Consider the following 26,825-nt stretch of genomic DNA (forward strand, 5'->3'; position numbering starts at 1 on the left):
CCGCTAACCAGGGACGAGCCGCTCAGCCGGCTGCCTTGGCAGCCGCGCTAGCTCCCAGAACGCGCTGCGAGAGGCGGCCGGCGCCTTTGTGACGCCATCAGCCTGAGCGCCGCTGCACGCGCCACAGCCTTCTGCGCAGTCGCGACCCGGGCGGCGAGGCGGCGGGCGCTCTGTGGCGGCGGGCTGTGGCGGGGGATGCTCCAACGGACACGATGGCCCCCGCCATGCAGCCGGCCGAGATACAGTTCGCTCAGCGGCTGGCGTCCCACGAGAAGGGCATCCGGGACCGGGCGGTGAAGAAGCTGCGCCAGTACATCAGCGTGAAGACGCAGAAGGAGACAGGTGGGCGCCGGCGGTCCGCCGCGCACATGGCGGCCGGGCGTGGGAGCCCGGGGTGGGCCGGGCTGGGGGTTGTGGGAAGGGGGCCCGGTCGGGAGGTGCGTCACAGGGGACGGGCCGGGGGAGCCGCGGGCGGAGCGGGGAGAGCGTGTGGCACTGAGTCGCACTCCCGCGTGTGCTTTTGTGTCCGCTTTCTGCTGGGTCTCGTCCTGTTCTAAGGTTGAGGGGCTGTGGCCGACAATGTCGGGTGGTCTGCTGAAAGTCACAGTGGGTGGTGAAGCTTAGGGTAGACCCGTTCTGTCCAACCCCGAGCCTGGACGCCGGATCATTGGGCTCACCTGATAGATTCTGGTGCGCTGTTCTTTGAGTCACGCCTTCACTTGACCAACACGTTTAGGAGTTGGGATTGCAAAAGAGAAGACAGAATCCCTACCCTGGAGAGAGTTGCCCCGGGAAGTCTAGGGAGGAATTTATACCTGAAACAGAGCTCCTTTAAGCAAAGTAACGGAAACGAAAACCAAAGAAAGAAAACCATCCTCTACGTCGGCCGTTGACGTTCAGCAGGTCGGAGAGGAGGCGGGCTAGCAGTGCGAGAAGGTTAGTGAGGGAGGGTGAGGGAAGGTGAAGTTGAACAAGTAGGCAGCGGCCAAGTCACATCGGGCTTTGTGATTTGGGTTTAAACAGCAGTGGGTACCGTTGAAGGATTTCATTAACTGATCTGTAAACTCCTGAAAGAATGAGCTACAGTGTGCAGTGGAGGTTTGTATGGCACTAAGATAAGTCTGGGCTTCCCTGATGGCTCAGACGTTAAGTGCGGGACCTGGGTTGGGTCCCTGGGTCAGGAAGACCCTCCTGGAGAAAGGCATTGCAACCCACTCAAGTATTCATGCCTGGAGAATCCCATGGACAGAGGAGCCTGGTGGGCTACAGCCCATGGAATCCCAAAGTCTCAGACACGACTGAGCAGCTGAGCATACAAGATAAGTCTGATTTTTTTATTGTTAGTTCTGGTACATAGAGCCTCTTTCAAAGAATTGATGTTATCTCTCCTTGTGCTGACCTCCTTAGTTAATGTTTTATTTTAAGGAAAAACCACAAGAGACTACCCAGGGGAAACAAAGTATCGTTTCATGGGAAGTCTGCTAGAAAGACTTTGACTCTGTTCAGGGTCTCCCCAGCAGATTTAATTTACTCATCCCATATATGCTGGAGATTTCTAACCCTGGTCTTCTAACCCAGATCTTTGCTGCTTTCAGCTCAGATACGCCCTACTCACCTGGCAGTGTCTACCTTGTGTCCTCAGACCAGAATGTCCAAAAGTGATTCATTTTTCTTCCCGCCCCCCGCCCCCCAACCACCAAACCTCTTGTGCTGCCCCTGCTCTTTCATTTTGGATGCTAGTTCCCCTCCCCACCCAGACTCTAGCTAGGCTCCTCTCCCCCACCCTGCATCCAGTGTCCTCTGGTCTCAGCTGTCTCATTTCCTGAACTACTCTCCCCTGCCTGGAGCACCCCCCTGCCCCCCGCCCACCCCCTGTCTCATCTAGACTTCTGTAGTTGCTTGCTTCCTCGATCATCTAAACTCCAGTTGCCCCCAGTGAACCCCCTGCTCTGGAACCAGCCTGGCTCATCATCTTAAAACAGCTGGACAGGTCAGAGTCCCAGGTCTGTGGACCACGGTCTGTTCTGCCTTTCTCTCCACACCTCATCCCCTCTTCCCCATGTGACTGCTCCACACTGGTTCCTGGTGTTCAGTACACCGATTCTCACCTCTGCCTTCACGTCTCCCATTCTCTGAAAAGATCCCCGCACTTCTCCAACTCCCAGTACTCAGTTCAGCATCACTCGCTCCAAAATGCCTTCTGTCTCACCTCACCCTGCCCCGCAAGGATCCCGGGATACCCTATGTGTGTCTGTTGTGGCACTTAGCTGCCCTGCTTCTTAATTATCAGTCGGTGTGTCACTGTCTCCCCAGAACACTGTAAACTTCCATCTGTTTTCCTAGCTGGAAGTGGGCGCGCATCCAGACACACGAGGGCCAGCCTGTGTACAGAACAGAAGAAGGACCAGATGCAGCGCCTACGGGTTGAGGCGACCAGACAGAGCCTGGTGTTCAAAACCCCTTTGGTGAACAGGCTCAGGGTCTGAAACGTCGGGGTGGCCCCAGGGCAGGATGCCCAGGGGCATGCAGTGCCCCGGGTGTGGTCTAAGTTACTTGTCCTATGCTCCTCACAATGCAGGGAGTGTAGCAGGCCTTCAGAAAAATGACAGTAAAGTGCACATCTAGACAGGGGTGACGGGACAGAATGGACATAGTCTCTGCCACAGCTGTGCCTGTCGGAATAGAAACACACTTTCGGAAATAACTTGGGCTGATGGTAGAACCTCACTGATGCGGTCAATTGTGTCTTGTCTCAGGCATAGAAAAGAGAGTCTGAGATGTCACTCTGCTGTCCATTAGCAACTTAGTTTGAAAACAAATTGAAAATCTTTGTAGAGCTTAAAGCAACTAAGTGTTGCTGTACCCGCTTTAAGTGTTGATCATTCACAGCCGTGGAATAGCCGCAGTTTTGCTCACAAGAGCTCACTTGTCCCTGTTCACTCACTCGTGTGTTCGCACACCCATTGGGTGCCCACTGTAGGTGTGCTGTTGCTGTTTGGGTCACGGCTTTTGGTGCTGGGAATGCAGCTGTGAACAGAATAAATATCTCTGCCTCTTTTTATCTGCAACTCTCAGCCTTTAGCGCTTCCCTGGGGCTCAGCTGGTGAAGAATCCACCTGCAATGCAGGAAACTTGGGTTCGATCCCTGGGTTGGGACGATCCCTTGGAGAAAGGAAAGGCTACCCACTCCAGTATTCTGGCCTGGAGAATTCCATGGACTGTGTAGTCCACGGGGTCACAAACAGTCGGACTCGACAGAGCGACTTTCACTTTCACTCAGCATTTAACCTCTAAGAGTGGGATACGTTTTAAAATCAACATGTGACAGTTTGGTTGCATTTCTGCTTTCTCTTTTGGTGGCATGTAAAAAAACAGTGCATCTTGTGGTTCCTGGTGTCTCAGAGTCAGTGGCAGTGATGAGGGAATGAGTACATCTTCACACTGGCAGGGTTGGGGTCTCTCGGCCCAGAGCTTAATAGAATGACTGGAGCTGAGGTTATTTCCACACGGATGTGGGGTCCAGCGTTATTGACTGGAGCTGAGGCTGTTCCCACACAGATGTGGGTCGAGTGTTGGGCTCAGCAGGCTCCTGGGCTGATCTCCCCATGAGAGGAGCTGTTGGATTTTCTGTGTCCAAGTCTCACTTTGATGTGTATCTCATTCATTTTGAAGTAAAAGAGTCAGACAGGACTGAGGGACTGAACTGAACTGAACTGAAACCTGTATTGTTGTTAGAAACATAGTTGCATTAAGTTTAAGAAGCTCAACCCCCAGAAGAGACCAATCCAGAAGCAGCTGTGGGATGAGTCTGCTTTTAAAATCCACCTTGTGACAGTTTGTGTGTGGGTGACGTGACGAGGGTACGTTGTCCTTCACCTGCAGAGCACTAAGACACATCAGATGGCAAGCATTCTGTTTGGCTTTAAGTACTTCAAACATTGGTGCCTTATTTTTCCCAGTTAAGTTCCTGAGTGAAGACGAAGGACTTCTATACCTGTACTGGGAACAGGTGTTTTTAAAGGGAGCTGTGTCTACTAGGCTGTGGTGGAGGATGTGGGACAGCAATGTGTGACTGCCACATGCCTCCCACTTGTGCACTCAGTCTTGACCCCAAGTGTGAGCCTCACGTGTGTAACAGGTCTTTCCAGGAGGGCCCAACCGGTAAGGAGCAGCATGGGGCCTCCCTGTCCTTGGTCACTTCACATAGGATGAAAGTCAGAACCTGTTTTCACTCCCAGCTCGCTTTCCTACTCTCACTCCACGATCTGCTCTCCCGGGTTGTTCTGTGGATATCTCTTGTTTTCCCTCGCTAAGGTCTCTAGCGCGTCCTCGCCAGCACAGGTGGGTTACCCGGAGGTGCTAGCTACCCGGCATGATCTCTGAGCAGCGGTCCACACGCTGCTGTCCTGGAAAAAGCACCCGGAGAGGAACCCACATTGTGCCCTTTTTAAGTGAAAAGGCTTCTGAGCCTTGCGCACACGCAGCAGTATGTTTCTGCGTCACACATGATTGTTGCAAAACCGTGCACAAGAAAGATGCCGCCAGACCGGGAGCAGGGCCCTCTAGGAAGGGACTGGCTTCAGGAGGCAGTGAATAAGGACTCGCTAGTGTATGCTTCAGAGAAGGCAATGGCACCCCACTCCAATACTCTTGCCTGGAAAATCCCATGGACGGAGGAGCCTGGTAGGCTGCAGTCCATGGAGTTGCTGGGAGTCGGACACGACTGAGCAACGTCACTTTCACTTTTCACTTTCATGCATTGGAGAAGGAAATGGCAACCCACTCCAGTGTTCTTGTCTGGAGAATCCTGGGGACAGGGGAGCCTGGTGAGCTGCTGTCTCTGGGGTCGCACAGAGTCGAACACGACTGAAGCGACTTAGCCGCAGCAGCAGTGTATGCTTTGATAGAGTGTCTGATTTTTCTTGCAGTAGAAACGTGTTCTTACTGCTTAGGATTCTTTTTCAGTAGAAACCTGACAGAATGTCCAGGCCCCACTAGTTTTCAGGGAAGAAACCAAATCTCAGCTTCGTGCTGGGGCTCCGCTGGTGTTGCCAGAGCCCTGCTCCTCTCTAGGCAGCTCTGTGCCTCCAGGTTTTCCCATTCTAGAAAGGCTCCCGGGCATGTGGCCAGCTCCAAACTTCGTCTTCTCTTCAGGTCTCCTGGGAGTAAAGAGAGTGCTTCCTGAGACCCGAAAGAGGGGATCTTCTGTCCATTCTCACACCAGCACCCTGCCCCCGGGACTCCTGCCCTCCTCCCAGGCCCTGCCTTGAAAGGGGGCAGCTCTGGAGGGGGGCAGACAGTGAAGCTGCCGAGCGGAAAAAAGGATGCCCAGTCCCAAGCTTCGTGCAGGAACTGGTGTTGTTTAAGTCCTATTTTATCAGTGTTCGTGCCTTTCAAGTTTCATTATGATGAGTTTTTCTAAACAGTAAAAAAAAAGGGGGGGGGGGGAACAGCCCATGATAATATTTTCATTTTGATACTCTCATGCACTTCTTTTTTTCCCTTTTCTTTAAGAAATATTTCAAACGTATTTCAAATACAAGTACTTTGCTTCAGGATTTATTAATTACCTGGCCAGGTCATCTGATCGGCCCACTTCCTCCTTCCCACGAGATTCTTGGGAAGCAAACCCCTGGTGTCTCATTGCACCTCCTGATACCTAAGTGTGTACCTCTGAGATACGGACCATGCTAATGTAACCACATTGTCACACCTTTAAGAAATTTTTGCTTAGTATGAAATATCAATCTTGTGCATTCCCATCATTTCATGCACTCTTAATGACAAATCAGAATCCACATGAGACCCACCCATAGCGTTTGGTTGTCACGTCTACAGGGACTCTTCAATTCGAACAGTTCTTATCCGGCTTTTCTTTTCCTTGAGCTTATTTGTTGGAAGAACTGGGTCATTTGTCCTATCGAGACCCCACCCCCATTTGGGGTTTTGCTGATTGCATCCTATGGTCTCATTTAATTTGTTTTTCTGTCTCCTATAGTTCCTGCAAACTGGTATTAAAAGTTAATATTTGAAGCAGTGTAGGTTCAGTTTTTTGTTTTTGTGAGAATACTTATCAAGCAGTTCTTCCTGCTGCATCACGTGGGGCATCCAATAGGCTTGGTGGTGTTGGTCTGATGCATGCACTGTGAAACCCATCACTAGCCTTTCATCTGCTGTTTCAATGCCATTGATGACCCTGCCCACTTTTGGTATCCTGTCATTTTGCCTTTTCATACTGTTCATGGGGTTCTCAAGGCAAGAATACTGAAGTGGCTTGCCATTCCCTTCTCCAGTGGACCACGTTCTGTCAGACCTCTCCACCATGACCTGCCTGTCTTGGGTTGCCCTGTAGGCATGGCTTGGTTTCATTGAGTTAGACAAGGCTGTGGTCCTAGTGTGATAAGATTGGCTAGTTTTCTGTGAGTATGGTTTCAGTGTGTCTGCCCTCTGATGCCCTGTTGCAACACTTACCATCTTACTTGGGTTTCTCTTACCTTGGCGTGGGATATCTCTTCATGGCTGCTCCAGCAAAGCACAGCTGCTAGAATGGGTGAATTTAACTCAGATGACCATTACACCTACTACTGCGGGCAGGAATCCCTCAGAAGAAATGGAGTAGCCATCATGGTCAACCCAAAAAAGATGTCCTTTTCATTATAGGGGACTGGAGTGCAAAAGTAGGAAGTCAAGAAACACCTGGAGTAACAGGCAAATTTGGCCTTGGAATGCGGAATGAAGCAGGGCAAAGACTAATAGAGTTTTGCCAAGAAAATGCACTGGTCATAGCAAACACCTCTTCCAACAACACAAGAGAAGACTCTACACATGGACATCACCAGATGGTCAACACCGAAATCAGATTGATTATATTCTTTGCAGCCAAAGATGGAGAAGCTCTATACAGTCAACAAAAACAAGACCGGGAGCTGACTGTGGCTCAGATCATGAACTGCTTATTGCCAAATTCAGACTTAAATTGAAGAAAGAAGGGGAAACCGCTAGACCATTCAGGTATGACCTAAATCAAATCCCTTATGATTATACAGTGGAAATGAGAAATAGATTTAAGGGACTAGATCTGATAGACAGAGGGCCTGATGAACTATGGAATGAGGTTCATGACATTGTACAGGAGACAGGGATCAAGACCATCCCCATGGAAGAGAAATGCAAAAAAGCAAAATGGGTGTCTGAGGAGGGCTTACAAATAGCTGTGAAAGAAGAGAGGCAAAAAGCAAAGGAGAAAAGGAAAGATATAAGCATCTGAATGCAGAGTTCCAAAGAATAGCAAGAAGAGATAAGAAAGCCTTCTTCAGCGATCAGTGCAAAGAAATAGAGGAAAAGAACAGAATGGGAAAGACTAGAGATCTCTTCAAGAAAATGAGAGATACCAAGGGAACACTTCATGCAAAGATGGGCTCGATAAAGGACAGAAATGGTATGGACCTAACAGAAGCAGAAGATATTAAGAAGAGGTGGCAAGAATACACAGAAGAACTGTACAAAAAAGATCTTCACGACCCAGATAGTCATGATGATGTGATCACTCATCTAGAGCCAGACATCCTGGAATGTGAAGTCAAGTGGGCCTTAGAAAGCATCACTACAAACAAAGCTAGTGGAGGTGATGGAATTCCAGTTGAGCTATTTCAAATCCTGAAAGATGATGCTGTGAAAGTGCTGCACTCAATATGCCAGCAAATTTGGAAAACTCAGCAGTGGCCACAGGACTGGAAAAGGTCAGTTTTCATTCCAATCCCAAAGAAAGGCAATTCCAAAGAATGCTCAAACTACCACACAATTGCACTCATCTCACATGCTAGTAAAGTAATGCTCAAAATTCTCCAAGCCAGGCTTCAGCAATACGTGAACCGTGAACTCCCTGATGTTCAAGCTGGTTTTAGAAAAGGCAGAGGAACCAGAGATCAAATTGCCAACAGCTGCTGGATCATGGAAAAAGCAAGAGAGTTCCAGAAAAACATCTATTTCTGCTTTCTTGACTATATCAAAGCTTTTGACTGTGTGGATCACAATAAACTATGGAAAATTCTGAAAGAGATGGGAATACCAGACCACTTGACCTGCCTCTTGAGAAATCTGTATGCAGGTCAGGAAGCAACAGTTAGAACTGGACATGGAACAACAGACTGGTTCCAAATAGGAAAAGGAGTACATCAAGGCTGTATGTCGTCACCCTGCTTATTTAACTTCTATGCAGAGTACATCATGAGAAACGCTGGACTGGAAGAAACACAAGCTGGAATCAAGATTGCCGGGAGAAATATCAATCACCTCAGATATGCAGATGACACCACCCTTATGGTAGAAAGTGAAGAGGAGCTAAAAAGCCTCTTGGTGAAAGTAAAAGAGGAGAGTGAAAAAGTTGGCTTAAAGCTCAACGTTCAGAAAGTGAAGATCATGGCATGTGGACCCATGACTTCATGGGAAATAGATGGGGAAACAGTAGAAACAGTGTCAGACTTAATTTTTTGGGGCTCCAAAATCACTGCAGATGGTGATTGCAGCCATGAAAATTAAAAGACGCTTACTCCTTGGAAGGAAAGTTATGACCAACCTAGATAGCATATTCAAAAGCAGAGACATTACTTTGCCGACTAAGGTCCGTCTAGTCAAGGCTATGGTTTTTCCTATGGTCACGTATGGATGTGAGAGTTGGACTGTGAAGAAGGCTGAGTGCTGAAGAATTGATGCGTTTGAACTGTGGTGTTGGAGAAGACTCTTGAGAGTGCCTTGGACTGCAAGGAGATCCAACCAGTCCATTCTGAAGGAGATCAACCCTGGGATTTCTTTGGAAGGAATGATGCTAAAGCTGAAGCTCCAGTACTTTGGCCACCTGATGCGAAGAGTTGACTCGTTGGAAAAGACTCTGATGCTGGGAGGGATTGGGGGCAGGAGGAGAAGGGGACGACCCAGGATGAGATGGCTGGATGGCATCACTGACTCGATGGACGTGAGTCTGAGTGAGCTCCGGGAGATGGTGATGGACAGGGAGGCCTGGCGTGCTGCGATTCATGGGGTCGCAAAGAATCGGACACAAGTGAGCAACTGAACTGAACTGATGACCCTGCCCAGATAGATCCATCATGATTCATTAGTTTGAATATGGTTGGATGTAAACACAGGAGACCACACCAGAGGTACTGCAGTCGTGACTAAGTCGGTATGCTCTGGTGGAATCCACCACTCACATGTAGTTGTGTCCTCAGTGGGAAGAGGTATGTCTTATTTGTAACAGGCAGGTTAAGGAAAACCAGTTTGCTTGACCCCTAAAGGAAGGCACTTTAATAAGCCAATTTCACTATAGTTTCTGGCAAATGAGAGCCTATCACAAAGAATCAAAATGCACCGTGATGAATTGTTGGCATGGGAAAGGTCTTTAGTAACCTGGAGATCAGTACCTTATACAGCTCTTCAGCTTCCTCCGAATAAAATAAGTAAAACTCATTCTGTCAAGAAGGGACCTCTTTATCACTCAGAACTAATCCTGTAGAGTCCTGAGATCACATTGATTCTAAATACGTACTTATTTATATTCACAGCATCTGTCCTTTGCTGCACCACAAGGTTCTTCCCAGGCCCTTCTAGTGAAGGATTATAAAGACCACTGTAACGGGCATCAGGCTTGAGGGTTCTGTCTGTCCTCCGCATGCTTGGAGACTTCAGGAATGTGCACTTACCTGATCTCGTGAGTCCTTAGGTTACTCCACAGTCATTCGGTGATGCCTAGGGTCGACCCACTCCAGAGTTCTTGCTTGGAGAATCCCAGGGATGGGGGAGCCTGGTGGGCTGGCGTCTGTGGGGTCGCACAGAGTCGGACACGACTGAAGTGACTAGGCAGCAGCAGCAGGGTCGACCCAGGAGGTGGGAGTCTGTGTACAACTTGTGGCTTGGCTGTAGGGGGTTCAGACGGAAAGGCAGGCTGGAATAATGAGAACAAGGCTGACCTGGATGATGCCACTTAAAACTGCACGTACCTGGTAGGTGAAAACCATAAGCGGGGAAGAAGGGGTCAAGGTCCAGCCCAGCCAAGAGCCCTAAAAAGTCATCTTTGCAGAAATATCCCAAAGCTTGGCCTGTTCCCCTGGGCCTGTTGTAAGGACTTGGGCAGACTATCTGCAGGATTTTCGGTCTAACTTGGCTAGACCAGTGACAATGGTGGTGTTGCCGGTGGGTGGGGGCTGGGGGGGAGGTGCTAATTTCAGGCAGAGGACCACTTGAGGGAACTCCTAAATGACTCGTGAACTAAATTAGTTAATTCTGTGTGTGGATGACATTTGCTTTCCTATGCTACTCAGATTGTGAGAACACTCTACCGCCACCGCCCTGCCCCATAGCTGACAAAACTAAAGCATTTATGTCTTTGTTTTGTAACAGCAAGAAAATGTATGCTTCAAATAAAAAAGACATTTACAAGTAAAAGTGAAAATGTACTCAGTATTATTCTCACTGCTTCTGTGGCAGCTCTAAACTTACGGAGGAAGCGTGTAGGTTCTGAAATAAGACTTTTCTGGTCTTTTGCCTTTTAGGAGGTTTCAGCCAAGAAGAACTTCTAAAAATCTGGAAAGGGCTGTTCTATTGCATGTGGGTGCAGAATGAACCACTTCTGCAGGTAACCTACAGTTCCCTGTGTCATGTTGCTGGACACGGGGCACCGGTGAATGAGAGACCTGCCCGCTTTATGCTGTATCCATCCCTGATGTACGGAAACAGATGGAAAACCATTGCTTCAAAGGTTCACTTTCCCACCACTTGTCCATAGAGAAAGGGGTGCAGGCATTGAAGTGAAATCTTTTCAAAGACAAACAAAGACACATAAATTAGATTTGTTATTTCTCTGTCACAGTTTCATAGGTTCCATGGTAGGTTTTACATTATAAAGTTTCTGTTTCCTCCTTTATTATTTGTGGTCAAAAATAGCAAAACGCTAGTCTAAGAGCTACCCGGCTCTGGGCCCAGCTCTGCCACAGTTAAGTGGGGCAGAGTCTTTGTAGAATGAGCAGTGATCCTGGAGCTGATGGTCTCATCACAATGGCAGTGGAGACCTGCCCAGGTGTGTGCACTCACCTGAACCCCTGTCTGCCGAGCACACCAAGCCCTGCCGCCAGAACTATCAGAGAAAGTGGTTTAAGCTCTTGAAGAGCTCTTTTCTGGTGTGTGAAACAGGCCTGTCTTTGTAGCAGGATAGGGTCAGCTTTGGGGGCGCTGTTTGAAGCCCCCTGATGTACAAAATGCCAGGGTAGGTTTTTACTTGTCTGGCTTTTACCTGCAGCTATTCCGCTTCCCCTGAGCCCTGTAGTGACTCACTTTGATTTCATGCCTTTACTCCACTGAACATGTTTTGAGTAGGACAGCAGAGCAAAATATTTTTAAGTTACATTCAAAGTGACAACCAACAGCTTTAGTGGAGGAAGGAAACAGATGAATGGGAACATCACTTTCAAGTCCGGGGTTCATTTAACATGGGTGAGAAAGACTTGAGTCTAGGTGAAGGCCCCATGATAGCGGTGAGGATTATTCTTCTTCTGTGGACACTCCCAGAGGCAGGTTTCTTCATAGACCCAGAGCCTGAGTTCTCCCCCAGACAAGCTTGTGCACCTCAGTAGGATGGCTCTTTTGCTTTCTGCTGCCTTGCCGCTGCTGCCTGTCTGCCAGCAAGCCAACAGGAGCCACATGGAGTGACAGTCCGGTATCTCACTGCCAGCGACGCCCCCTCGTCGCAGTTGGCATCTGCGTTTCCATTATTTGGGGGAATTCGGATGGAATCTCAACCCAAGTTATATGTTGAAAGCCAGGAGTTGAGAGCTGATGTTTCTTGTGTGCGTCAGTTGAACTCACCCTAGGCATAGCGTGTGTGAGCACACAGCCTAGTTCTGAAGGCATGTTGAGTTGGCACAATAGTCCGTTGAAACAGCATTTCACATGTAATGCAATCCAGGTGTTCAGATACACCCTTCTTAGTGGAGGTGACAGTGAGAATGGAGGGGCTGACCCCTTCCCACAGGCCGTGATGCTGTCCTCTCATGGTTCCACGTAATAACCCCGCTGTTTTTCCCCAACCCCACTTTGCAGGAGGAGCTAGCGAACACTATTTCCCAACTCATCCATGTTGTTAACAACTCAGAGGCTCGTAAGTCCTGATATTTTCGTGACTTTCAAAACCTGCTCATCAGATTTGGTAACTTGCCTAAGAAAGCTACTCAATGTTGTTTCTTCTCCTTCCTTCAAAGTTTCTATTTTCAGGGGGGCTAGCGTCACATGAGCCTGGGCACCGGGAGTGTGAATGTCAGGTGACAGACTGTCCCATGGGGAACCTGTGTCAGGCCTAGATACACAGTGAGAGGGTGAACAAAGGGCATCACATTCGGCGTCTCAGAGGTTTCAAAAGAGTCAAAAAAAATAACAGTCCTCCAGAGTTTCCACATTCTGAGTTACTTTAATGCTCTCAGAAGCTGTGTGTGACTGTGTGGTGCCACGGTTACCTCTGGATGCTGGTTGTCCTTGGGACTAGAGCCATTTCAGGTCATCACTGGTAACAAACTGTAAAGTAACCCCTCTTGACCAAAACGAATAAACAAAGGGAGAAGTTAATTATTAATATTTCTGAGACATTCAGCTTTGATTACTTACAGAAGCAGAGAAGGCAGAATTCACTGCTTTTGCTCAGCCCTCAGAACAGAACTATCCAATGGCCTTGTTAACGCTCAGTGATTCTCTGGATTTTAGCAGGCTCCCAGCTGACTCGTAAGGATCAAAATTCTGTACATGGAATATACTGTAGCTTTTCATATATCAAGAGAAAATTGTGCAAAAGGAAGTAAAGCAAAAAACAAACCGTTTTGGGATAAAAAGTGCTGGTTTCATGGCTCCGAAGAGAAAAACAGTGTTTTATTAAAGTTCACTCAGCTGACGCTGAACATGAAAACAGAAAGCTAACTCTCTGCATGGGTCCCCCAGGTGCCATCAGATGGATGGCTTAGGGCTGATTGTTCAGTGTATTTGGACAAGAAGGACCAGTATCTCTGGCTCAGGACATTTTTTGATTTTTAACAGAATCATGGCTTTTCAATGGATAATGAAACATGCTCCGGAGAGCTTTCTAGTCAAACATTAAGATATTACCACTTCTTGTCAAAATAAGCTTTTATTTAAATATAAAAAATTATCGAGCATTCTTAGTTACCAACGAGATTTTCTAGCTGCCCAAGAACCCTTGAGAAATCCTAGTCTGTTGCCCTTCGTGACCTTTCTTGTTCTGTGGTGACACGGCACCCTGCGAATGGAGCGCTCAGAGCCTCTTGTTCCCTGCAGAGCACTTGTTCATCCAGACCTTCTGGCAGACCGTGAATCGCGAGTGGCCGGGCATCGAAAGGCTCCGTCTGGACAAATACCACATGGTGAGGGTGGGGCCACAGCCCCTGACGGGCAGCTCGGGGTCGGGGAGGCGGCTGTGTGCGTCATAAGGTGACCAGCAGGGGGCACCAGAGGACGTGTTCGGAGACATCAGTTTTCTCGCTTCCAGCTGTCAGAGTCTGGGGCTCCTTGGTTAAGTGTTTGATCTAGAAGCTAATCTGTTAGTGTAGGAACTTTCCACTTTGAGGATCCAGGCTGTAGCTGTCGTTCTGCTAAGCTGATGGGTGTTTGTCACTTTCCTTTTTGTAACAAAAGTTATCTGTCTCTAGCTGATTCGTCTGGTCCTCAGGCAGTCCTTCGAAGTTCTGAAGCGAAACGGCTGGGAAGAAAGGTTGGTGAACCCTCTGGGTTAGTATTTGGAGGCTTTAAAACTTTTAAGGCAATGGCGTGGTTTTCTAAGTGTTTCAGTTAACAAGTCTGAGTCACCTGATCCATGCCTTCCACTCTGAGTACCAAGAGCCCAGCGTCCTCATGCCTGAAGAACTTCAAATCCCGCAGAGCTGAGCATACACAACAACACTTTATACTCATTTCAGTGATTGTTGAACTTTCTCCATCGTGCATTGCTTGTTTAGCAGTCGGACACAAGAATGTCACATTCTCTCTGGGGATGGAGAGGATGTTGGCAGCAGGGGTTGTAGAGCTGTGTGTGTTTTTCCTTCAGCCGCATCAAGCTTTTCCTCGACGTCCTGATGAAGGAGGTCCTGCATCCTGAGAGTCGGTCTCCAAATGGAGTGAAATTTCTCTTCATCGACATTTACCTGGACGAGCTGTCCAAAGTGGGCGGGAAGGAGGTAAGAAGGGCAGGCACCCTGCCACAGTGCACGGGGCCAAGGTGCCCCTGAACCGGCAGGGCCTGGGCCCTGCTCTGAGTGCTCCGTGGGCTGGAGGTAAAATGCTGTTGGCAGAGCCCAGGGGTGAATCGGCGGCAGCAGCATGAATGGGTCAGCCTGTCCTTTGACATAGTTATTCCTCATCTAGAAATGTGTCCTAGGCAGGCAGTAGGTCATGTGGACAAAGATTTGTGCGCTAACAGGGTACATGGAAGTCTGATACCCAGAATCAAAAACAACTTAGATAGTCCACTGAAGAATTCTGTAACACGAGGAGATATTCATGAGGTTGAGTTTTTAAAAGTCAGGGGACTTCCTGGCAGTCCAGTGGTTAGAAGTTCCACTGCAGCAGGCACTAGTTCACTTCCTGGTTGGGGAGCTAAATTCCCAAAAGCTGCATTGCGTGAGATGGACAGACAGATAGCAGTATGGAGGAACTTCCCTGACTGACTGTCCAGTGGTTAGGACTCCTTGCCTCCACCTCAGGGAACATGGGATTACTCCCTAGTCAGGGGACTGAGATCCCGCATGCTATGTGGCATGGCCAAAACAGAAGTAGGGGAACAAAGAGGTAGACAAAGCTACACAAATGGTATGGCTTGTTGAAGACACAGGTCTAGAAAGGAAATAACACAGTTTTTGGCAAGCCAGTGATTATCTGAGTTGGGGATGAGGAGTCGTGATTTCCTTTTTTTTTTTTTTTTTTCACAAGTGTCTGCAGTGAACATGTGTTTGTTTTTCCTTTGTTTCATAATTAAAAGAAAGTGTATGTTGTTGTTTTCTAATTCCTTCGCCTTGGTGTCTGGGAGTGTCCTGTCTCCGTGGAGGAGGGAGTCTGTCGGGGATGTAGGACGGAACAGTGCCGGCGGTTGGGGTGGGCAGTCCTCTCTGGCCACTGCACTAAGATGCTTGGATGGCGGCCATGACTTTTAGCAGAGTGCGTTTTGGGCATTGTGAGAGATGTGTGGGTCTGATTCAACCTGTCTGAAAAACACCAGTGGTTCCTTTTTCAAGGGCACATCTGAAAGACTCTTTTTTATTCCCCCTCGTTTTTTTTTTTTTTTCTTTGTTACAGCTTTTGGCAGATCAAAATCTCAAGTTTATTGATCCGTTCTGCAAGATTGCTGCCAAGACTAGGGAGTAAGTGATTCATGTGTTTCTTTTACCGCTTCAGTTGGTACTTCTTTATGGGGGCTGGTGGTGAAGTTGTAGGTGAAATATGACGCACAGGTCAGCCAGCACTCAGAAGCACCAAGTTCTAACTCCCATCAGCTCTGCGTCCTGGCTGGGCTCTCCCAGCTGTGTTCCCCAGGGGCTCCACCAATCTCTGCCGCCCCGCGCCCCTCCTGCACCTGCGTTCCTTCTGTCCCAGGTCCCACCACTCCATCACACAGCGCTTAGCATTGATGGCCCCTTGTGGCTGCAGTGCGTCAGCGCAGGGTGTGGCTAGAAATGCAGCGCTGGCCCGCGGGTCCCTGGTGGGCTGGACTGGGCGAGCAGTGGGGCGCTCTGCGTCTTGCCCCCTGCGCTCCTTGAGGAAACGGAGTCCCGGCCATCCGCTAACACACTCTCTCTGCTGTGCTTCCGCCCTCAGCCAGACTTTGGTACAGACTATAGCTAGGGGTGTTTTTGAAGCCATTGTAGATCAGTCTCCTTTTGCACCTGAAGAGACAGCCAAGGAGCAGAAAGCACAAGTGGGTGGCGGCGGCCTCTCAGAGGAAGAGGCGTCTGCAAACGAGATGGCCTGGAGAAAAGCAGCCAGGAAAAAGAAAGCAGGTGAGAAATTTACTTGAAGGGTCTTTCCTAGGTAAAACTCACGTCACAGGAGCAGTTTTCAGTGCATTTGTTGGCAGCTCACTGACTACCACCTGGAGTCGATCAGAGGGGCCTCTGCCTTGACACCACCCGTGGAGGGAAGCACGGCTGTGTTAAGACGCCTGCACGGTCCAGGGCCTGGTCACCCTGGGCAAACACATACACACTTTTCTGTGTCTCCCAGGTCACGAGGTTTTCTTCCAGGGTTTCATCATTTCCATTGCTGTTGTTTTGGGTTCTATGTGTTTTTTGACGTTGCAGCTTTAAAAAAAAAATCTTAATCTGGCTTCATGCCTGTCAGGGTCCCTTGTCGGAGACCCAGTTTACAGATGTGTTGGGAATGCAATCTTGTGTCTGTAGCTCTCCTCTCTGTCTCCGCCTTCTTCCAGGATTCTTTTCCTTAGGAAGTGTAAACACCCACCATGGACTCACCTTGCTCTCAGCACTGTTAAATGTCCATGGGACTCACATGGGGCATTTAAATTGCAGCCTCGTCAGAATTTCCTGTGCTTGATAGTATCTCAATGCCTTGGCGATAGGTGAAGGGCTAGTTCAAGATATACCCATGCCTTTGAAATGTCCTGGAGTCGTTTAAAAGGAAAGCTTTCAAAAATTAACGGCCAGGGAAGGATTTTTTATAGCGAGACATAAAAACCTAGACAATATTTTTAAAAAGCAGAGGTATCACTTGGCTTACAGAAGTCCATATAGTCAAAGCTATGGTTTTTTCAGTACTCACATACAGATGTGAGAGTAGACCCATAAAGAAGGCTGAGCACCGAAGAATTGTTGCTTTCAAGTTGTGCTGGAGAAGACTCTTAAAAATCCCTTTTACTGCCAAGGAGATCAAACCAGTCAATCCTAAAGGAAATCAACTCTGAATATTCATTGGAAGGACTGATGCTGAATCACCAATACTTAGACCACCTGATGCTGGGAATGATTGCATGAGGAGAAGCGGAGGGCAGCAGAGGATGAGATGGTTGGGTGGCATCACCGACTCAGTGGACATAAATTTGAGCAAACTCCTGGAGATAGTGAAGGACAGGGAAGCCTGGCATGCTGCAGTCCAGAGGGTCGCCAAGAGTTGGACACAGCTTAGTGATTGAACAATAACAAGAACCCTGTGTGAGAAGTGCCTGGTTTTTATGCTTAGACATAGACGTATATAAACACATATGTGTGTATCTGGAAGAGTATGTAAGGTGGCAGGAGCTAGCCTGCATAGCAAAATTGTGCCTGATCTCTTATTTTCCTTTGTGCTTTTGTCTGTTTTTCTAAGTCCTCTACAATGATGTTATTTTATTATTTAGTAAGGAAAGAAATCTTTAAGAAAGAAAAGATATTCTCATTTTAAATTCACCATGGGCGACACTAGCTGAACAGCCTCAAGCGTGTTTTGTGTTGTCTCTGGACCTCTCCTGGCGCCACGTTTCTGTCTGAACCAGAACGCCCCCTTTCCCTAAGCGCCTTCCAAGATGTCCTCCCAGGTTCTCCATCAAATGCTTGGGGGACCTGCCCAGTCTTTTGCCTGAGGCCACACCACTCAGGAGCTGAGAGCGTGCCAGAGACAGGACACCTGTGAGAGCCTGTGAGATCTCAGTAGCAACGTGCATCTGCTTCTCCATAATCACGTTAGCTGTACTTGTTGTTTATCCGTTTTGTTTTGTTTTTTAATAATTTATTTTTTGGCTGTGCTGGGTCTTCATTGCTGCTCAGGCTTTTCTCTAGGTGCGGCAGCTGGGGGCGTCTCTCTAGTTTCGGTGACGGGCTTCTCATTGCTGTGGCCTCTCTTGGTGCGGAGCATGGGCTCTAGGGTGTGCAGGCTTCAGCAGGTGTGGCACGTGGACTTAGTTGTGGCTTCCAGGCTTTAGAGCGCAGGCTCAGTATCAGTAGTTGCAGTGCACAGGCTTAGTTGCTCCCTGGTGTGTGGGATCTTCCCGGGCCAGGGATCAGACGTGTGTCTCCTGCATCGGCAGGCAGATGCTTTACCACTGAACCACCAGGGAAGCCGTATCTGTTTTAAATATAGCAATGTGTACATGTTGATCCCAAACTCCTAACTATCCCTTCCCCCCCTATTCTTCTCCCTGGCAGTCAGGAATTTTCCAAGTCTGTGAGTCTGTTTCTGATTTGTAGGTTTCTTTGTGTCATTTCTTTTTAGATTCTACATAGAAGGGATGTTATGTGATATTTCTCCTTCTCTGTCTGACTGACTTCACTCTGTATGACAATCTCTCAGTCATCCATGTTGCTACAGTTGGTATCGTTTCATTTTTTAATGGCTCAGTAATATTCCACTGTGTGTATATATACCATCTTCTTTATCAGTTCCTCTCCTGATGGACACTTAGGGAGGAGCAACGGGAGGAAGGAAGGACGGACTTACTGTACACACCAGGAACTCTGCTCAGTGTTATGTGGCCGCCTGGATGGGAGGGGACTTTGGGGAAGCATGAATATATGTGTATGTATGGCTGAGTCCCTTTGCTGTCCACCTGAAACTGTCACAACATTGTCAACTGGCTGTATCCAATATAAAATAAAAAGTTTTAAAAGTCCTGTTAGCATTAGGTCATTGTGTTTCCTGAGGTGGCCCCTGGGGGTCAGCGTCGTGCTGTGGGGAGTTCACCACTGCCCCAGCTTTCCTGAAATGGGACAGACCGCCCACTCCTCCCTCTGGGTCGAGCCCCTGTCCCACAAGTTTGCTGTCCACCTCCACTGCAGTTCATGGGGGGAGTTCTGTCTGTGAGGTAATTAAAAGGCAAAATGTATGAGGTTTGTTTTTTTGTCTTTTAGTGTCTGGAGGTTGAAAATACCAAAAGACACCTAATTGGACACTGGCTCAGCCGTGGCAATGTGTCTGAATTGTGTCTGTGGATGTGTCTCTCGATAGCACTAGGCAAATGTCACCCCGGAAAAGAGGAGGGCAGCCAGGAAGGTGGACAGGATGGCAGCGGAAGTGTGGAGGACACCGGGCCACTTCTCCAGGTCGGTAGCAGTTGTCTCTCTTTGTAGAGAGCTGCCTAGCTAAAGGGGAATTAGGATCAGAGATAATTAAACCACAGGCCTAATGCATAAGGTTCGTTTTAATCTCTGGGTCACTGGTGTCACTTTTCTTATAATGAGCTTATTGGAGACAGATTTAAATACGACGGCATTTTGAAAGATGTCAGTCTTCGTTTTGGCTTTAACTGAGATTTGATGTCTTCTATACAATTAAGCCAGCCCGATGGTACTTTTTCAATAAAGGGAGTTTACTGTGTTACCAATTACGAATTGAACATCTAGGTTAAGTTTAGAAAACAACACAGCCCCCTAAATTTTCATGAAGAAGAAGTAAAACAAAGAATAGCTTCCCCCAAGAATAAGTAGAAGAAAGTTTTCGAAGGCAGTGGCTGTTAGGCACCTGGTGGGCAAGCCTTCGACACGTTGTGTGGACGTCCTGCAGGGAGCGCTCTGGGCTGCGTGTCTCCAGTTGGCATGATTCCTGGTCAGGTGGGGCTGTACTTCGGCAGACACGTAGCGTTTCTTCTCACCTAGTTTGACTACAAGGCGGTTGCTGACCGACTCCTGGAAATGACCAACAGGAAAAACGTCCCTCCCTTCAACAGGAAACGTCTCTCCGAGCTCATCAAGAAGTAAGTGACTGGGGAGGAAGGTTTCACCCGGCAGTCCTCCGCATTCAAGCCCTGCCCTTCTGTTTCACTCTGGGCAGGAGCTCTCACCCACTCACCTCGAATGCTTCTGCACTTCACCTTACACACACGTTCACTGGAAGGTTCTGGAGAGGCTCTTGCCTCTCCAGTTCCCCTCTCTCCAGGCAGCTGCACTCACCCCCTAGCTATGTGGTAGAGATGGAGGAGGAGGTCTTTAGGTCAAGACGTAGCAGCAAGGGTCAAAGAGCAGCTCAGCTACCTCCTCCCCACCTCCCCGGGAGTGTGCCGGAAGCGTGGTTCTGTCACCTGTGTGACCACAATGTCCTGCGGCTTGTTGCAACTGACGACAGGTAACAGCTGAGCCCCACTGGGCTCTGTGAGCTGCCCTGTCCCAAGCACTTACACAGATTATTTCACACTCAGGCAAGCCCACAAGGCAGCTTCTGAGATTGTCCCATTTGACAGATGAGGTAGCGGGGTACAAGGAGGCCACCCATCGCCTGGGGTTGCATTTGCCAGACCTGGGGCTGGACTCAGCCTTTCTGCTCCCTGGCGCTGCCCCCGCCCGGCGCACGCCTCCACACTTGCTTTTGTTCTAACTCAGCACAGTCATGTAGAACAAAACACTGCTGGCCATCTCCGCTCAGTAACAAAGAGGGACTGGAATGTAAGTAGACGTGGAAGCTTTTCCACCTCCAGTCTCATTGGGATGTGCCAGGACAAAGCCTTAGATCTTCATGTCATGCGTGTGATACTTGAGGGCAGTTTTGTCCTTGGTTTCTGGCCTTTACCTCACCTCCTTCCTTCTCTACCACCCTTTCTGGAGAGGAAGGAAAGTGACTTCACAGACTCCAGGTGTCCCTTACACGTTAGTTTCTTACATAGTGAGTGGAAAATGACAAGGTCCTAACCTATAGCACAGAGGACTGTGTTCAATATCCTACAATACACCATAATGGAGGAGAATTTGAAAAATAACTTACATGTGTATAATTGAGTCACTGTGCCATACAAAAGAAATTAGCATTGTAAATCATCTATACTGTAATAAAAAATATGTTGAAAATTGGAAAAGAAAAAACATACATTGATAATAGAGCATTGAATTGTACACTTTAAATGGGTGAATTGTTTGGTATGTGGATTATATATCTCAGTAAAGATTTTAAGGAAAAGCATATCTTACATCGTAAAAGGTTAGTGCATGTGTTTATGGGGGGCAGGAAGATGCAGTTTCTTTAGGAAACTTTGTTGTTTTCTTTTTCAGATTCCAAGATCTCTCTGAAGGTGAGGAAAATCAGAAGATTGTAATTGGTGATGTTCTCAATGAACATGGGCACCATGGAGCTGGGCGCCATTCTTCTTGTTGGGGTGGGGCTGGTGGGGATTAACAGGTGGATTCCAGCTTGAGCCTTCCTGAAGAAAAAAGGTCAATGTCAGAGTCTCTCTCATTGGGATCAGTCGGCCTCCATCCCTTCCCTCCAGTACCCCCGGGGTCAGGGAGGGGAACGGCTCCTTGGAAGCTGGGTTACATTTGAGCCAGGTGGGTGTGTCTGCTGCCCCCGCCTCTTGTGCATTTGGGGTGCTTCAAATGGGGGTCCCACAGGCCTTGCCGAGATGTGGAGGTGGCACATCCGAACCCTGTGGGGTGAGCTCTAGAGGCTGTCACCCTGGGTCTACAGTCCCTGACCTCACCTCAGCTAAGAAACCTGCAGAGCATAGTCTATAATTCCGGCAGCAGCAACTTTTCAGGTTGGGGGTGGAGAAGCAGTAAGGGACTCGGCAGGAATCAGAGTTGAAATTACCCACATGGGGGCAGGGCCATGTTTGTCTCAGAAAGCTGACCAGACGTTGTCTTTGGTGTCCAGCAGGCAGTCTCTCTCACCTCAGTTTTGCTGAGGATACCACTGCTGACGAAGATGACCAGACCCGCAGTCAAGGAACACATAGGAAGAAAGGGAATAAACTTCTGGAGAAGACAGACATGGCAGAAGGGAAAGGTGAGCTGCAGAGCTCTCGGTCAGCACGCGGTGGGCCAGTATGGCCCAGGGAGCACCTTTCATATCCACACAGGCCACTGCAGAGTGAGAGCCATCACTCTGAAGGGCCGAGATGTATAGAGAGTGTCTCTCCAGCTGTTGTGCTGTTTGGGGACCGTGCTCCAGCCTTGCTGAAGTGGAAGCATAGCGGACTCCCCATGCAGGAAGAGGGTGGGGATGTGGACGTCCTAGGTGGACGTTGCCCTTCGGGGCACTTGTTTTATTACCAGATATGGGCCTGAAAATAAGTAGGAATCTGAATCCTATTTCAGATCTATTTACATCAAAATAGGCCTCAGGAAGTTTTCCGGGTATGGTTGAGGAGGGGAAGAGATGGGGAAGTGAGAAAGCTTGTGGGGTTCAAGGACACAGAGAAGGGCCTGGCGGGGACTGGCGACATGCTGTGGGTACCCCCAACCCTGGCAGGTCCCCTGGGCACTGGGCACTTGTTGACTGACTTGTGTCTCTAGGAACCACGTTTTCCCCTGCCAAGGAAGAGAGCAAAGGTGGCATTCCAAAGAAAAAGAGGAGGAAGAAGAAGAAGAAGCAACTCCAGGCTGAATGCACAGGGCCCAGTGGGGAAGCCACGCGCCCAGTACAGAATGGGAGCCAGGAGCCAGAGGCCAGTCCCAAAAGAGCCCCAGAGGAGAGTGGGGCTGAGCTGGGAATTTTGGCCATGCCCGGCACCCTGGAGCAGAGCAGCTCGGAGCTGCCCTCCTCACACAACAAAAGGAAACGGCCCAGGAAGAGGAGCCCAAGGATCCAGGTGGAGGGCCTGGAGTCAACAGCATCATCTCTGGAGGGGGTGGCCCCTCAGGCGGCCCCAGCCAGTGGTGCCCCTGTCCTGAAGAAGAGGCGGGAGCTGGGAGCCCTGCTGGTCAACGGCAGTGGCCTGCCTGTGCTGGCCTGGCCCCCACCCCAGAGGGAAGGGCCCCCTGCCAACCCAGCAGACAGAAGGGACTGCCCCACCTCCCTGCCCCCAGGTGGGAAACTGAAGAAAAAGAGTGGAGGGCCCAGCGGCCTTGACCTTTATGACTCGTGCGCTCAGAAAGCTGCCATTTTGAAAAAGAGGAAGAAAATGAAGGAGATGTCAAACTCAGTGGAGCCCAGAGGAATGAAGCTCATCCCGGCCCTGGTAAGGCAGAGGGGGGCTCCCAGGCAGGAGTGTCAGGGCCCCGCCCCCTCGGCCCCAGGGCAGGGGGCAGTCAGACCCTGGACCAGGAGCCGTCATGGCTCCTAACACCTACCAAGGAGTAAATAGTGACCTGTCTCAGAGGCGTCCAGTGCCTCCCCTCCCACCCCCATCCCCAGTGATCAGAGGTGTGACAGGGCCAGCATCAGGCTGGGGGATCGCCCCAGTGGCCCAGTGGGCACTCCACCTCCATGGAGTGAACAGGCAGGGTGCCCCCATCACATGCGGAGCTCATGTTCCTCCAGCTCCTGGCCAGTCCTGGGCTCTACTGGCAGGAGAAGCCCCAGACTCTTAGCCCTGTTCTTCTTCACTGGAAGCTTTGCTCCTCTTGGCTCTCTGGAGCAGATAGAAGGGCTCAGACTCTGGGTGTGCAGCTCTCGCCCTCCTCCTCATGCATGCGTGTGGCTGCGCCCATGCAGGGCAGCCGTCATCTCCCTGGGCTGCTTCCACTCCTTGCAGAGGCAGTCCTCACAGCCTGCGCGGCTGGATGCATGACCCCCTGGGCCTCCCAGCGCCAGCTCCTGCCCTGCCTAGCATGCGTGCCCACGGCTCCTGCTTTTTGCAGCACTTCTGCAGAGCCCGCTCCTGTTCCAGAGCCTCAGGGGTCAGCGAAACCCAAGGTGGCCCCTGTCACACAATGGTTTTGGCAAGTCTCTGGTGTTCCTGACTGAGAAGTTTGTCACCTTCCTCTGGAGGGAACCTGGAGCTGCAGACCTGGGCCAGAATGCTGCCCCTTGTGGAGGAAGACCTCCCCAGGACGCGGGCACAACTTGTGCCAGGCCTCACAGCGCAGGACCTCCGAGGGGTCAGTGGGAGGTCTGAGGGCAAAAACCCATTCAGCTGGGATCCAGGAAGTCCACTCCCACCTCAGGCCTTCCCTGACACTGGAGCACCTGTGTCACGTCCCCGGGGCTCTCCAGCCTCTGCCCACCACCCAGTGGTCATTGCTGCTCATCTTCCTTAACTGAGAACATCTGAGAAGTTTTCTTTTTTCCCTGGCAGCCCCTCTTGGAGATGGTTGGAGGGTCTGGGGAGGTCTTCCTCCACAAGGGGCAGCATTCTGGCCCAGGTCTGCAGCTCCAGGTTCCCTCCAGAGGAAGGTGACAAACTTCTCAGTCAGGAACACCAGAGACTTGCCAAAACCATTGTGTGACAGGGGCCACCTTGGGTTTCACTGACCCCTGAGGCTCTGGAACAGGAGTGGGCTCTGCTGTGGGCGGGTATCACTGTAAAGTCCCAGGGAAGGTTCTGTGCCTGCCTGTCCCAGGCCCCCGGAACCTGACAGCTTCACACCCGACCTCTGTGCAGACTCTCCGTGGGCGGTGGGATGAGACAGTGAGCTACAACTTAGCACACAGTCTCTGAAAGCCAGAAACCCTCTGACATGGGCACAGGTTTGTAGATGGGTGAAAGTGGGTTCTTGTGGCCGAGAAGACAGGAGACCCCTGGCTGCGGACATGGAGCCAGCGCAGGGAGGCAGGGGTTTCTGCAACGTCTGCTTCAGAAGTGAGCTGTTGAGGGGCCTGGGGTGAGCCTGTGGGTGGGTGGGTCCTCTGTTTTGTCTGCTCCCTTCCCACACGCATGAGTAGGAGTGACCCCATCTCATCCCCCTCACACAGGGCAGTGGTGGGGTGCGTGGCCCTTTGAAGAAGAAGCTGAGGACGGAGAAGGACTTCGTACAGTTCGACGCTGTGTCCTCCCCGAAGCCCCTGTTCTTCAGGAAGGCCAAGGGCAGCACTGCTGCCTCGCCGGGCCCCACCCTGCAGGTACTTGCCCCACACTGCTATCCCTCCACACAGTCCCACCCCAGACCCCCACCCGTCTGCAGCCAACCTCTAGCCTCTGCTGCTGTCTATGGCCTGCAGGCCCCTGTTCAGGGAGTCAGGCTGGCCTGAGGCAGACCAGGGGCTTGGCCAGGGAACTTAAGGTGCAGTAGGTGATGCTGTTGTACATCAGCAGGACATGGGGGTCATCCTCGAATTCACGCGTATAGGCATTGAGGGGGAAAGTCAGAAACTCTGTAGAGCCTGGGTCTGTAGGTGTGCCCAGGACATGAGGGGAGGAGGTAGGAGGGGCCCCAGTGGTGGGAGGGGGCCAGGGCTGTTCTCAGGTCAGGAAAGCAGGGCCGGCTCTGCTGAGTGCTCCTCGGAGTGAGCAAGGCCAGGCCAGGCTGCTGGGCTCGTCCAGTCTGCCTCCAGAAGACACGGGTCCTGGTGGAGCCATCAAGGTGGGCTTGGGTGCTTGGCTGGCCCTGCCAGGGCACCCACGACAAGTGAACATTTAAATAGCACCCACTCGGAGACTTCCCTGGTGACCCAGTGGTTACGACTCTCATTCTCAATGCATGGGGCACAGGTTTGATCCCTGGAGAGGGAACTAAGATCCTGCATGCCCCATGGTATAGCCAGAAAAATTAACAAGCACCCTCTTAAACCAGCAAAGTGACTACTGTCTGTGTTAATATTTGTGTGTTCTTTTAAGATGTCTTGAGGATATTAGTTCAGTGACTCAAGACTTGTGCAAGCCAAGTTTCTGTCCTAAAATGTTGGTGATGTTAAAGCAAAAGTGGTGGACAGAACTATGGTGTTCTAAGAAGGAGCTTGTCAGGGTGCTTCAGAATGCAGAATGGGTCCCCTTCCGGAGGCCTTGACACAGGACTTTGGGACACGCATGTCCGTCGCCCACAGAAGCTAGATTCTCTTACAGGGCGCCCGTGCTCCACTCATGAGGTGAACTGTGGGGTCTGGACCAAGGTCAACCGTCCTCACTCTGCTCCCTCTCCCCCGGACCCCGGGACAAGGCGGTCCTTGCAGAGTGGGGCTGGCCTGCCACTGCCATGCCTGGAGACATCGTGGGTTCTGGGGACGGCTTAGCCATTGTCTTTTTACTCCTTGCCCTGCCATTTTTTCCTGCAGCCACACAGAGCCCCGTCCAGCTCCAAGAAGGTGACCTTTGGGTTGAACAGGAACATGACAGCAGGTGAGCGGGGGTCAGGGTCAGGCCTGTCTGTGGGTCTCGCTGTCACCACGGCTGCCCTGGTGAGCGGGGGTCAGGGTCAGGCCTGTCTGTGGGTCTCGCTGTCGCCACGGCTGCCCTGGTCCAGGCACCCCGTCTGGGGTCGGGGAGGGTCGGGGGGGATTGTCTGACTGCTTTTAGTACACGTGTGATTAGTTTTGTTTCTTCAAAGGAGGAAACCAAGCTTTTTAGGAGTACATAATGAGTTTAGGTCCTGGCTGTGTTTAGGGACCACAGGTAAGGGTGTGTGTGCGCAGAGGGGAGGGACTATCTGGAAGGGACCTGAGAAACTGGTTTTTAGAGCTAGAGAAAACAGGAGGAATGAATCTGCCATGAAGGAAAGGCTCCTCCTGAAACTGTTTAAACTTGGGGTTCACCAAGCATCCGTGTTCCATAACTACCCCATGGCCCACCAGCGCCCCGTCCAGGTGGCCTCGGGGCATTTTCCGTGGAGGAGGAGAGGCATCTGAGGGCAGGAGCCTCGCTGGCGGCCCCTCCTCCCGGGCTGAGGGCCTGTGGGAGCCTGCGAGGGGTGGGGTCGTGCCCTGTTAACTGTGGCCTGGCTTCCGTCCGAGGCAGAGTTCAAGAAGACCGACAAGAGCATCTTGGTCAGTCCCGCGGGCCCCTCCCGAGTGGCCTTCAACCCTGAGCAGCGGCCCCTCCATGGGGTGCTGAAGACCCCCACCAGCTCGCCGGCCAGCACCCCTCTGGGCCCCAAGAAGCCGCTGACCGCCACACCAAAGAGAAGGCCAACGGCTGTGGACTTCTTCTAAGATAGTCAGAGTTCTTTTAAAGACTGTTTTGTACAGAATGTTCTATAAATTATAACGTTTAAAAGGCA

At 50.4% G+C, this 26,825-nt stretch overlaps 1 protein-coding gene across 3 annotated transcripts; it reads left to right on the top strand.

Moving 5' to 3' along the window:
• The first annotated feature begins 135 nt into the window (after window positions 1-135).
• Window positions 136-26,825, top strand: RRP1B (ribosomal RNA processing 1B). Of its 3 annotated transcripts, none has more exons than XM_027960919.2 (16): window positions 136-342; window positions 10,548-10,630; window positions 12,091-12,148; window positions 13,330-13,415; window positions 13,701-13,762; window positions 14,096-14,225; window positions 15,340-15,404; window positions 15,859-16,040; window positions 18,976-19,070; window positions 19,623-19,720; window positions 21,006-21,025; window positions 21,607-21,738; window positions 22,248-22,912; window positions 24,589-24,735; window positions 25,885-25,948; window positions 26,564-26,825. In XM_027960919.2, the coding sequence occupies exons 1-16, from the start codon at window positions 213-215 to the stop codon at window positions 26,755-26,757; spliced, it is 2,211 nt and encodes a 736-aa protein (XP_027816720.1). In that variant the 5' UTR covers window positions 136-212; the 3' UTR covers window positions 26,758-26,825. The 3 variants fall into 3 exon arrangements, with proteins under 3 accessions (XP_027816720.1, XP_027816728.1, XP_042093533.1); XM_027960927.2 differs by having other exon boundaries at window positions 21,610-21,738; XM_042237599.1 differs by lacking the exons at window positions 136-342; window positions 10,548-10,630 and adding an exon at window positions 10,637-10,753.

This window comes from Ovis aries, chromosome 1, assembly GCF_016772045.2.
Source record: "Ovis aries strain OAR_USU_Benz2616 breed Rambouillet chromosome 1, ARS-UI_Ramb_v3.0, whole genome shotgun sequence".
In the NCBI taxonomy this organism is placed as follows: domain Eukaryota; kingdom Metazoa; phylum Chordata; class Mammalia; order Artiodactyla; family Bovidae; genus Ovis; species Ovis aries.

Bases quoted from the DNA above. Each gene is read 5' to 3' on its own strand.
- RRP1B (XM_027960919.2), top strand. From the start codon at position 213: ATGGCCCCCGCCATGCAGCCGGCCGAGATACAGTTCGCTCAGCGGCTG. The intron at 14,226-15,339 runs GTAAGAAGGGCA...TCTTTGTTACAG, and splicing joins CCAAAGTGGGCGGGAAGGAG to CTTTTGGCAGATCAAAATCT. The intron at 25,949-26,563 runs GTGAGCGGGGGT...CGTCCGAGGCAG, and splicing joins GAACAGGAACATGACAGCAG to AGTTCAAGAAGACCGACAAG.